Source organism: Arvicola amphibius, chromosome 4 (genome assembly GCF_903992535.2).
Source record: "Arvicola amphibius chromosome 4, mArvAmp1.2, whole genome shotgun sequence".
Taxonomy (NCBI): domain Eukaryota; kingdom Metazoa; phylum Chordata; class Mammalia; order Rodentia; family Cricetidae; genus Arvicola; species Arvicola amphibius.
The window spans coordinates 47,628,243-47,641,736 of NC_052050.1; the positions used below are offsets into that span (position 1 = coordinate 47,628,243).

The 13,494-nt window shown below is 37.2% G+C and overlaps 1 protein-coding gene across 1 annotated transcript; it reads right to left on the reverse strand.

Moving 5' to 3' along the window:
* Positions 1 to 230: 230 nt before the first annotated feature.
* Spata22 (spermatogenesis associated 22) lies at positions 231 to 12,106 on the reverse strand. Its single transcript, XM_038328789.1, has 8 exons — positions 12,064 to 12,106; positions 10,031 to 10,159; positions 6,298 to 6,358; positions 6,086 to 6,181; positions 4,051 to 4,393; positions 1,812 to 1,935; positions 830 to 927; positions 231 to 422 (listed from the first exon to the last, which is right to left on the reverse strand). The coding sequence occupies exons 1-8, from the start codon at positions 12,104 to 12,106 to the stop codon at positions 231 to 233; spliced, it is 1,086 nt and encodes a 361-aa protein (XP_038184717.1).
* Between the last annotated feature and the right edge of the window lie 1,388 nt (positions 12,107 to 13,494).

A 13,494-nucleotide genomic window follows, 5' to 3' on the forward strand; every position in this document is an offset into this window, starting at 1 on the left:
ATTTTTACCTGAAGTGGTTTTTAAAATTTAGCAAATGTAAAGCATAGCTCAACACAACTTCAAAGTTAAAAGGTCTAGTTATGCTGTTTAGGTCAAATCTATTTTTAAAAAGTTTTATTCTCATAAAAAGAAGTGAAATACAGAAAAATAATAGAGATAAACCCATGCAAGAGGTAAATTAACAACAGCGAATGCTTCAGTTTACACTGCATAACCCCCTTTGTCACTGTTTACATTTCATTCATTACTTTAGTATGATACTTCATCTCCGCATCGACAATTTTAACAAAATCTTGGAAAGTCTTTTGTTCAGAAGCAGATGCTGGTCTAACAGAAACACACTTGAAAATGTTCTTGTCTGGGTCGTAATGTCCAACACACCTGTGAACTCGGCCTCTGATCAGTCTTGGAAGTTCACGATCCTGTTTTTCAAAACATAAAAGTCAAAACTTATGTATTGCTTCATCTAAAGATCAACGTCTAATTTATAATATGACAAATGATATATGATGATGTGATATATGATATGATAAACATGAATCACCATAGATGGTATGGTTCTCTGTGCTACTTATAAGATAGCTAGGTATACACACATATCCTGTCACAGAGGAATGGCCCTATCATGGATAGGGCTTCTTACAAACTAGCAAGAAGTTGCTTACTGGAAAATTTAAGATTCTCCTCATAACAGCTCATGATAGATATTCTTTTTGCTAAAAGACTTTCTACTGCCATAGGACTGTAGCCTATATTTTCATGTGATTTTTGTGTTGTTGTTGTTGTTGTTAGCCATAGACATTGAAAGTGGACACTTTAAGATACTCACAATTTCATAAAATACACATGGAAGAGTATTTTTCCCATCTCTCATAAGAAAAGTCTTTGAATAATGTGGACCAGGCGTGACAGCTGAATCCAAGACAGCTAGGCAACATGGAAGTGGGGAAATTAATATTGATAAATACAAACAAAATTTAACAAAGAAAAGGTGATATTTAAGTGTCATTACATAACAGCCTCTCCCCATTTCATTTATACAGTGGAATTCTATGAAGGAATTATCCTTTCAGTGTGTTTTGTAGACTGGCTGAATTCCAGAGCTGTTGTAACAATAAAATGCACTATAACAACAAATAAGCCTTATAGTTTAATGAAAACAACATTGAAATAGAATTTTAGTGTCAAGTCTTCAGCTTCATACTATTTTGTAACATTGTTCAAACTTGATTTTTTAATTTCCTAAAACAAACTATATCCCTGTAAGACACACAAGAACAGAGAAAAAACAAATAGATGTCAAATGTTTTCATTACTTCAGGTAAACAAATTGACATACCTATTCCCTTTCACAGTTACATTCTGAGGTAGGGTAGAAGCACCTAAAATCTACCTTTGGGGCTAATTTTCAATACATATTTACCATAGTTTTATGAAACACATTATCTCTCTAAGCTAATTCATCCTACATAATTGCAAGTTTTTATTGTTTTAATCTACATCTTCCCATTTCCTTTCCCTTGAGCAAATTTTTAACATCTCTCAAAGCTGTTTCTTCATCAAAAAATACAAGTCTTAACTCATGTTTAGCATCATAAATTTTTATCAAAGTATGTTATTCAATCACTTAGTAACCATTTCCTATGCACTGTTAGTAGACATCTGTTATTCTGAAGCCAGCCTACATTTCCCCAAATAAACATCATCTCCTTTTCCAATTTGTGTTACTCTTCATGATACCCTAGACATTCCTAATGACATTAAAAATATCCAAACATATTACTGAAATACTCTTGAAATATTATACCTACCCAATATTTCAAAAAGAAGTACAGTTCTCTGCACTTGTGCACGCCAGTACCTCATGCTTTCAATGACTGCAGAAATAATTCTTAAAGAATTATCTTTTTCCTTTAACTGACACAAGGGGACATCCTTTGGGGGGAAAACAGCATTGGAAAAATGTTTCATTTTATTCATTATACTTTCTGAACTATGTAGAGTCTAGGTCCTTATAATAAGTACACGTGTAGAATGTGTAAAAAGAACTACTAAAAGTTTCAATGAAATTAAACCCCCAAATTAAAGCCAGCATTACATCGCATTGCATTATAGTGTAAAAACAAGAATGTACTTAAAATAAGAAAAGAACTATGAGGTAAGAGAGATGTCCCAGTGGATGAAGTACTTGCCATATAAGCTTAATGACCTGAGTTGGATCCCCAGAACACATGAAACCCAACTCTACAAAGTTATCCTCTGACCTCCTGACCTCCGTATAAATGCCCTCTGACTGCTACACATATGTTTTGCTTGTGTGTATTTATGTGTGCATATGGGTATATGTGGTACCCACAGAAGTCAGATCCCCTGTAACTGGAGTTTCAGAAGGTTGTGAGCTATCATATGGGTGCTGGGAACAGAACACAAGTTCTTCAAAAGTGTGGCCACTGTGTTTAACCACTGAGCCATCACTTCAGCCTCATCCTTTATAAGTTTGTTTATGTGTTTGTTCATTTGTTTGAAGATCTAGAAATACAGCTTTTTATCACAGCACTTGGGAGGCAGAGACAGGCAGATCTCCTGAGTTTGAAGCCAGCCTAGTGTGCATAGTGAGTTCAAGGTAACAGAGTGAGACCCTGTCTTAAAACAAACAAGCAAGTAAGCAAAAAAGATACTAACTTTGAAAGTTAGGGTAACAATTTCCTTTATGGGGGTAAGGGTTGTAAAGAGAACTGACAAAACTATTTTCCAAGTTTCCCCATCTTCAACCCCTAAGCAAGAGTTAAATATGCCTCCTTGAAGATGAATGCCACCGTGAGCCATTGTTACTAGGGTGACGGTGCCAGATCATTCTGTGTACAAAGTAGCATAATATTGAGAATCACTATAAAGCATGCTATCTTATCCTCTTTATTCCAGAAAATAAAAAAAAAGAATTGACCCTAATTGCTTGCTAAACAAAATGATGTTCAGATTATAGTCTGAACAAATACAGACTACTTAAACATCCAAACACTAACAGCAGTAACAAACTAAAAGGGCAGAGAGACAAAGATAGAACGATCATGACCATGAAAACTGGGCTCACAAAGGGACACAGACATTGCTACTGATAAGATACTGAAGTAGGACAAAACAAACCTCCACCTCTCAACATCAACATCCACCCAGTGACCCCCCATGTAGCTGACCTTTGGTAGATGCCAAAAAACAGAGGCTACCAGGGTGAGGCACCAAGTAAGGAAATGCAGCCCCCCAGAACACATACATGTACAGAGGAACAATGGATCTGGCCCTGGGATGAGGAATGAGAGAAGACAACCTGCACATGTGTAGAAAACATTTCAAAGGCAATCAGAAGTGCAGCTGAGGAACAGGTACATGCTCTGTAGAAGAATGGGATTCAAAGCTGATAGGTATCAGTATATGTCATATTATTCACAGTGTGAAGAGTCCAGGGTGAACAGCACTTTGCAATACAGTGTAGAAAACAGGAAAGTCAGAACAGGACCAGAAGTCCTGTGAACTATGAAGCAGAAGTCAGTGTGAACTATGAAGCAGAAGTCAGTGAACTATGGCCTACACCCCAAATCTAACCCACTGATTTTATCAACTTTTATTGGACCATAGCCATGTTCATTCACTAATGCGGTGTCTGTGGCTGCTTATAAGTTACAATGGCAGAGTTCAGTCATGAAGTAAAATAACTACAACAAAGAGAGTATGGTTCATAATGCCAAAAATATTATCTGGCACTTTGCAGGAAAGTATTTCTGATATCTTTTGGGGAAATGGCAATAAAAAGTATAGATTGTTTCTACAAACAATAAACTATTGTTACCTTAATAACTAAAAGAGTAAAAATCAGTAATAAATTCTAAAATCATTATAAAAAAATGTAACACAGTTCAGAAACTAACATTCACCTACTCTAATAGGAAACTGGGTATTTGTGTGAATCTGTATATAGCATGGATGTATCTATCTACATACTTACTACACATTTAAACATGTAAATAAGTCATTCATTAATATTTAAATGTTTACCTTCAGAGTGTTTTCTCTTGGGGTGTCACCCAACACTGTTTTCTTAAATTGATTTTGTTGAAAACTAGGCTTAAATGTCTGCAGTGCACTGGCTCTGTCCGGGCCTTTCACTGTAGAGCCAGGCAGCTTTGATAAACATGTTTGTCTGAGTACTCCAGTTTCCTTGTGTCCATGTAAGTTGGGAAATTCAGGCATTCCTGACTGTTTCTGTTGTTGAGCTCCCAAATTCATTGGATAAGAATTGAATTTACTGTTTGCTGCTGGGTTTGCTGTTTTATGCTGAGGACGGAAATCATTTTTATCCCAAGTTCTCAAGCTGGTATTTCTGTTGTCGCCTCTGAAGCTGTAAAAGTAGAACATACTTCTCTGTCTTTTTATTTAGAAAAAACTGATGATTTTTTTCATTTTTATGACAATCAGTGGTTTGCAGCTACTATGTAGTGAGAAATTTCAAACACATCATTCATTGCAAAATGGTACAATATAGTATTACTTCTCTTTCCAAACTTAGAGACACCCATAGGGAAGAAATAACTCATACAAAGTTATATAGCAGCAAGTCACTGGTAAGTTCAGAATTCAGGTGGGGCAGGACTACATAAAGATATCTTGTATCCAAAAAATAAAAAATAAAAAGACATGAAATTAAAGGGGGACATTGTTGAAATACATGGAAGTGTAAGAGTAAGAAATTAGTGTCATATATAGTTATATTTCATTGTATGTGTGTATGAAATTCTCAAATCTGGTAATAGAACTATTATATAACCAAGCTCTATCACCTTTAATGTCCAAAGAACTCTATGTCATACTATGGAGATTCTTCCTTATCCAATCTTGCTGGTCTAATCATAATAGCAGTGAAAGGGAATCAGCCTAAATGTCCATTAGTAATGAATAGATAATAAAAATATGATTAACATATACAGTGGAATCTTATTCTGTTGTAAAAAAATTTTTAATTGTAAAATCTTCCAATAAACTGATGGAACTAGAAAATATTATACTAAGTGAGGAAACCCAGGCTAATATCAACAAATGTCATGTTCTCATATGTGAATCCTAGCTTCAATTTTTTTAGATAGATATGTTTAACTTAGAATACTTATAGAGGCCAAGTGGCTAAAAAGGGGACATTGAAGAAGTATCTTAGGGGGAGCATAACAGAACATAGGCAATATGAAAGGAGAGACTGTGGATACTGGGGATAGAAGAGTTTATGTAGGAATAAAGATAGGCATACAGGGAAGATCGGGACATAATCAAAACAAAAAGTATATTTAAAAGCTATATAAAAACCTACTATTTTATTTATATTTTTAAAATGATCTTTTCTCATCTTACATACCTATCCCACTTCCCACTCCCTCCCTCCTCCAACTCCCTCCATCTTTTCCCACCCTATCCACTCCTCAAAGAGTTAGGTAAGGCTTCCCATGGGGAGTCAACAAAATCTAACACATCACTTTGAGGCAGGACCAAAGCCTTCCCCCCACCATATTTAGGCTAAGCAAGATATCCCTCCAAAAAGAATGGGTTCCAAAAGCTAGTTCAAGCACTAGGGATAAATCCTGGTCCCATTGCCAGTATTCACACAGACTGCCCAAGCCACACAACTGTCCCCCACATTCAAAGAACCTAGTTTGGTCCTATGCAGGTTCCCCTGCTATCAGTCCAGAGTCAGTAAGTTCCTACTAGCTCAAGTCAGCTGAACCTACTACTTTTAGGTCAGTTTAGGCCTTCCATATATATCCACAAGTTCTGCCCCAACAGATCAGAACAAACCACTCATCAAAAATATTTGGAAAAAATTACAGCTATACCCGACATATACTTGTTATTATTACTTATGTACACCACGCCCTACTACATAACATTTACAATGTATTACATTGTACAATTTAAAGTATACAGAAAGGTGTGCATAGATTATATTCAAATACCAGTTATTTATTAATGTAGAAATTTCCTAAATGTATTTCTAAGGAAGATCTTTTTTTAAGGACAGAAGAGAAGGAAACAAAGGCAGACTTACCCCCAACCACTCTGGCTGCTTTCAGCACTTGACTGCATAGGTTTAGACACAGAGTCTTGACTTTTCAGGGAATAAGAAGCAGAAGCTGGTATTTGCCTTTCAATGAAATATATTGTTAAATATAGTTTGCTTTCAAGTTGAGAAATGCATAAAGAAAAATAGCATCACTCAGTAACAGACACACATTTATTGGTTCATATTTTTACACATACCCTATATTCGTTGTTTTCTTTAAGGGAGTCACCTCTGGATACACAGCTTCCCATGCCCAATCTCAAAAGTATAAAAAAGTAAAAATAAGATACTTTTTTAAAAATAATTCCTTATATTTAATAAATTTGAGAGATCTAACAATTTGAAGATAAAGACGCAGTCCTCAGTAGCATTTGATTGTAGGATTTGTCATAGCCTGCCTAATTTTATAGACATCTTTCTTCCCCATTGTAAAAATAGTTTAATCTGTCTTTTCCACAATCAATTCTAACATAGTGCCTTGTAACTGGAAACATAAATTTAGTCAAATCCAATGTTTCTTAAACTTTATTCTACCCTACATCAAGAAATAAATCATAACTGGTAACTAGATAGCTAGTGTATGAGACTAATGGAGAGACATAGAATGAAAGGGTAAGATAACAAAATTTTAACATCAAATCTAATCCTTACTATGCATGATATACACTGACATTTCTATTCTGTTCTAGTTACTCTCTTATGTTTTCAAGATTTCTATTTTATGTTTTAATTATAGGGTGTAGGTACATGAGGGAACATGTCCATGGAGGCCAGAGGATCCCCTGGAGTTGGAGTTATAAGAGGTTGTAAGATACCTGACATGGGTGATAAGAACCAAACTCAGATCCCTTGAAAAACCAGTAATTTCTCTTAACCACTGAGCCATCTCTCTATTCCCTTACTCTCTTTTTTATCATTATTAATAAAATTTATTCTGTTTTTTACATGAAGTATCCTGATCCCATTTATTCCCCGTCTCGTCACATCTGCCCTCTGCCCTTGCATCCCCCCCACCAATAAAACAAAATTCAAGAGAAAAAAAACTGAAGAAAAAAAATTTTAAAAAAATTTAATAGGGAAAAAATTCAAAATTTCATATAGAAGCTGAAGTTGAGCCAACAAGTCATGCAGTATACTCCGTAGTCCATACTTCTCTACTTGCATTGCAAAGAGTCATTGGTCTGGTTTGAGGCCCCTGGTCTCCACTACCCATGTGATGCTGGGCCCGTACTAGTGCTCTTCCTAGACTGTACAGCCCACTGGCACCCTGTGTTGTGTTCTGGCAGCTTTGGGCCTGTGGGTCAGGCTTTAACATGCTCCAGCAGACCATAGATGGGGTGGATGTTGGGGCAGGCCAAGTCATAACCCTGGGTCTGGGCCTGAGCTGCTGTAGGAGTTGGTTGACCAGATAAGAAATGGGGACAGCTGTCCCATGCTTACGATTTTGGGAGTGGCTCACCCACACCTCCGCTAACAGGGTTGGATCTGTTGTGCTGCCCTGCCGGGGTACGGGGTTTGCTCTCCTGAGAGTTGCAGCTGGTGGGAACAGGGATAGCTCTCCCACTCTTGTGACCACAGGGACAGTTCTCCTACCTGTTCCAGGCATTGGTGGGCACGGGGGAGGACTTCTTTCCCCTGTCCATGCTACCACAAGACAGATTAGCAGTGGGCAGCTCCCCCATGCTCACATCTTCAAGCCTGGCTCATCCACATGTGCACTAACAGGGTTGGCTTTATTGTGTCATTCTGTTGAGGCACAGGCCCTGTTATCCCGAGTGTTGCAGCTGGTGAGGTCAGGGATAGTTCTCCCATTCTTATGACCATAGAGCCATCTCTTCCTCCTGCTCCACGTGGTGGGGGGAATCTTTCTCCTACCCATTATGTCACAAGACAGATGTTACTCTCTTTTAAAAGTTGACTGTATCCCAAACTAATAAATCAAGATAAAAAATCATATTTCCTGGTCGGGCGGTGGTGGTGCACGCCTTTAATCCCAGCACTTGGGAGGCAGAGACAGGCAGATCTCTGAGTTCGAGGCCAGCCTGGTCTACAAGAGCTAGTTCCAGGACAGGCTCCAAAGCTACAGAGAAACCCTGTCTCAAAAACAAAAAACAAAACAAAAAAAATGTATTTCCACATGTAATAGTTCACACTTGTTAATTTCTCATGTTCAGTACTCATGCTACTTATTAAACATTTTAAATAGTAAGGAAGATTTTAAGTGGTAGAGAATGCTAAGATAAATGGTGTCTTATGCATGCCCATTTTCTACCTTTTATCCATAAAAAAGGAATGGGGACGAAATATGGCTCTCTGTGGGAAAAGACATTTGCCATGGAAGTCTCATATTTTGAGTTTGATGCCAAAACCACGTGGAATGAGAGAACTGACTCCCAAAAGTTGTCCTCTGACCTACACACACATACCATCATGATATGCATACATGTGCACTCATTCGCACATACTAAAAATAAAATTTAAATTTTGAAAATGGGAATGTTATATGCTAACTTTATACTTTTAAATTTCTGGTGTTAAAGAAAAACAATTTAATGACTATATCAAAGTCTATGGAAATATACTAAATGAAATTTAAAATGAGTACTGCTATATATAAAAATTTTATATTTAATATTTTATTCACATATGATTCCAATAGTAATTTTAAAGTTTGTCTCCAAAATTTAAATATACATAACATAATGGACCAAATCTATTCCAGAATGTTTGCCTATCAGTGCCTTCTTTCAGAGGTAAATAAAAAGTCAGTAAACATTGAGCAGGTGAACAAGATGGCTTAGTGCCATCAAGCATGATGACCTGAGTCTCATCTCTGGAACACACATGCAGATAGATAGATAGATAAATAGATAGATAGATAGATAGATAGATAGATAGATAGATAGATAGATAGATAGATAGATAGGTAAACATACAGCTAGCTAGCTTACTGGTTCACAGGGTGACAAGATTTTAGTGGTCTCACTTAAAAGGTGTCACATTAGAAGCTTCCTGACTCCAAAACTTAATCAAGAGTTACAGAAGGAGTCGGTTTCTAAAAAGTAGAGCTAGAATATGTAAATTCCCAGCAATAGCAACTTACACAATGTACTAGTTGAAGCTATATAAGGGCATACTAGATGAGAGTAGCTTAGAACAAAATATCTCAAACTGGATAATTTACAAATAGGAATTTTTGACAGTGCTGGAGACTCATCTTAGATTGAGGTAACAACAAACTAGGTATTTGGTGAAAGCATGTTCTCTGCTTCAGAGATAGCCCCTTAGTGTATCCTCATATGACAGAAGCAGCAAACATACTTCTCCTTCATCCTCCTTTTTATGGGCACTAGTCCTGTGCACAGAGGTAGAGTCATCACAATTACAAGCACCTCCTAAAAGTCTGTCCCCTACTCAATGGTTAAGCTGCAACTTAAGAATTTTCAGAAAAAGAGTAAAAAACACAACAAAGAAAAGCAGGCAAAAATGCCCTAAGAAAGCAATGACTAGAACACAGCACCAGAAGTTCCTGGGTTTGTGTCTTTTCTACAGTCCATTTTTTTTCCATTTTTTTCTTATACTTCATATACACTTTTCCCTGTTTCTGAGGTAACACAAATTCTTCCATTCTTTCCTACCAAATATATGTCACAGTAATCTGTTCTGAGAAAGAAAAACAATCTTTGCACTGTGGATTTCTACTTTATTAGAACAAAGGCTCCAGACATAAAGATACTCTATTTAAATGCTAAGCCACCCTCGTAGACAAGGCAACTCAAAACTCCTGTGCTGGAATGCTCAGAAGGAGCCAAGTAATCTCTATATCTGAGCCGTGAAAAACAGCAGGGACTTGCTTCAATGAGAGACCCAGGAATTTTCTACAATCCTAGTTCTTGTCTCTTGAAATTTCCACCTTACTCATTTTCTTACCTGTTGGCAAAGGAGGGAAACTGTAACTGTCAGAAACAGTACTGGTACCTGGATCATTCTGAAGTGGAGTAGAAGTTAATGGCTGTCTGGTCCTCTTTTTCTGATTGAATAATGGCACAGGCAAACAGCCTACATTGAAGGTACCAATAAATTAGTATAAATCAGGTAAGTATATCTATTTCTAGACTAATTACCATTAATAATATGTAATGATGCATAGTTTGTCTACTTCTATATGCTAATACACCAGATATATTTATATGTTCTTAAAATGATTTTTATAATCTTTTAGAAGTCCTAAATAGCTCACCAGTATTTCTAAAGTCCTTTCTTCTACTACCTTATCACCTTAATTCTTACTTGTAAGCAATTCTCTGTTTTTATCCTCAAACATTTCCCAAATCTACTTCTTTTCCATATTTCCCTCTTCTGCTTGTCTAATTTCTTATCAGCAGCAGAGTACCTACAGAATATACCAAAGCTAAGAAAGAAGAAACTATGAACCACGTTTTCCAAAATTCTACCCATGTTTTAGTGTGTGACAGCCAGCTTCTGGAGCCATAGTCATCAAACTTCAATTTGACTAAGATTTATCCTAGAATTCTGATTAACATGTGGGTTCAAAGATTACGATTCCCAATGTTGACAATTTTATCTCAATATATTTAGTCTGAAACCCAAATTATAATTTTAACAAATGTCCCAGCTATCTATAATGATATTTTTCTATGGATCATTTTGAAAATATCTTAGACAGTGGCTCTCAACTTTCCTAATGCTATATGACCCTTTAATACAGTTACTCATGTTGTAGGAATCCCAACCATAAAAATTATTTCATTGCTACATCATAACTATAGTTTTGCTACTGTTATGAATTGTAATGTAAATATGTGATATGCAGGATATCTGATATGCAATCCCCAAAGGGGGGTCACAACCCACAGATTGAGAATCACCTTAATTGCCTTAAAAGAATGATAATACCCAATCCAAATGAAAATAAATACTATCACCACTTCCTCCAGATCCCAGAGGCAGGTTCTCCAGTCAAAAATAAATAAATAAGTAAATAAATAAACTTTAGAAGCTACAAGGGAATTCAGGTACAAAAGACATATTCAAAGCAAGAACTAGAAATCCTAGATAGGGCCCAAGTTCTTAAGTCTTAGTTCAGAAACTCTTGACACGCTACCATTGTCTTGCTGCCCCTTTCTTACTGCACTGCAGGAGAATACTAACTGTGGAGGCTCTCTAATGAAAAACTAGAATCAGGTGGGCTCTTGAGTCAGGCTGCCGATGTTTAAACTGTGCCTTCAAAGTGAATTTGAAAACAACTTCAAAGTTAAATGTGAGCAGTTTCCTTAAACTCTTTGTGCCCATGATACATACAGAGAAGCATAACATGGTGATTAGGATTATGGAGTCTAAAATCAGAGATTTCTAGGTTCAAGTCCTGTTTCTACCACTAAGTAGGTTATTTAAGGTCTTTGTACCTTGGTTTCTTATCTAGAAAACAGAGGTGATGATAAGAATTAAATAATACTTCTGATGAAATGTATAGAATACGGTGTGCCCACCATAAATTATTATTATGATCTTCATTGTACATTATGATCACTTCCCTAACTCTCATCATTCTTGACTTCTGTCCTTATATTACCTAATAATCGACAAAATGTAAATACAAAATATTAGAAAACAGTAATGCTTCTAAAAACATTTTGAACAAATCAATCATGAAACCACAAAAAAATGTATTTCTTTGTTTCCTGCTTACAAGCATAAGTAAACCATTCACTTACATTTTGGAGAAAACAAGCACCAGAGGAAATCTCAGTCATTTTCATTCTACTCTCATCTCGACAGTACTAAATACTGTACCTTCACAAACCTCTTTACCTCTTTTGGATATGAAAAAAAAGAGGCTAATGTTTAATCTCTTTAAAAAGTTCCTTCCAAAATGTTCCTAGAAACTATACGCCTTATGTGGTATCTGAAAAATACCTAAAAATGTAAAGGCTTTTCAATACCTGCTGTACTTCGAGTTGAATTTTCATTTAGGTTTCTCTTCATTTTCTTCAGTATCACAGCTTTGGACTTGGCATCACAAAATGAAGCTGACTAAACTTTCAAAGGAAGAAGCTTGTAACTCATTATCAACAAGACCAAATTTTCAGCCTATTAAGTATGAGCAGTATGGTTTAAAACTTTCTAAAGTGACCACTTCAAGAATTGCTTTATGACTAAGAATATGAAACATATCCTATGTTTCCAGCTATGTTCAAATAAGTTAAGATGGGTGATATAATAGTTTCCTAAATATACACAGACTTTTTAGACAGTCTAAGTAATTTATTTCAGAATGAAAGACCCATTGTAGGAATTCTGGACCAAAGCTTTAAGGAAAAGGGACTAAAGGCACTGGCAAACTTGGAGAAACAAGTAAAACATTGTTTTCATTATATTTTTTCTGCTTTTAGCTTCCTAATATATTTATATGTTAATTTAAGTTAACAAATACTTGCCCATGAAAAAGTCCAGACATAAACCCAAATAACTTCTGCTGCAAATTCACTGCCCAATGAGACAGACTGATGTGAACACAACTAAAATATAAATCAAACAGGTAACGCTAATGTCCAAAAATTATCCTAAAGCTGCAGCATGTAAGGCAGGGTTTCACAACCAGACTCACTTAAACTACTGGTTTTGCTGGGTCTCTACCGCCCAGGGGCAGGAGCTACAGGTGTAGACCACTAAAGCCTCAGCTGCCAAGAGATCCTGCCTCAGGAAGGGGTGTGTGTGTGTGTGTGTGTGTGTGTGTGTGTGTGTGTGTGTATGGTGTGTAGGGTGTGTGTGTTTGTGTGTATGTGGTATGTGTATGGTGTGTGTGTGTGTGTGTTTGTGGGTGTATGGGTGTGTGGTGTGTGTAGGGTGTGGTGTGTGTGTGTGTGTGTGTGTGTGTGGCGGGGGAAGGGGGCTACCCAACCCACAGACACACCCACACCCTCTGTGTATGTATGTGTGTGTGGTGTGTATAGGGTATGTGTGGTTTTGTGTGTGTGTGTACGGGGTGTGTGTATGTGTAGGGGGGAGGGGGGACTACCCAACCCACAGACACACCCTCTCTATATGTATGTGTGGTGTGAGTCGGGTGTGTGTATTTTTGTGTGTGTGTGGTGTGTGTAGTGTGTGTGTGTGTGTGTGTGTGTGTGTGTGTAGCGGGGGGAGGGGGCTACCCAACCCACAGACACACCCTCCCTAACACCTTGCCTCACGAGGAGGAGGCCGGAAAAGGCCTGTGTGGGTCCCGCACTGAAGGAAGGGTTACATTTTCCAGTCAGAATTCATGTTCTCCCCGAAACCCCCACCCTCACCCCACCCCTGCCGCCGCCTAACACAGACAGTCACGGGGCCACGGTATTTCCCTTCTGGAATCCCCGCCAACACCACGTACAAAC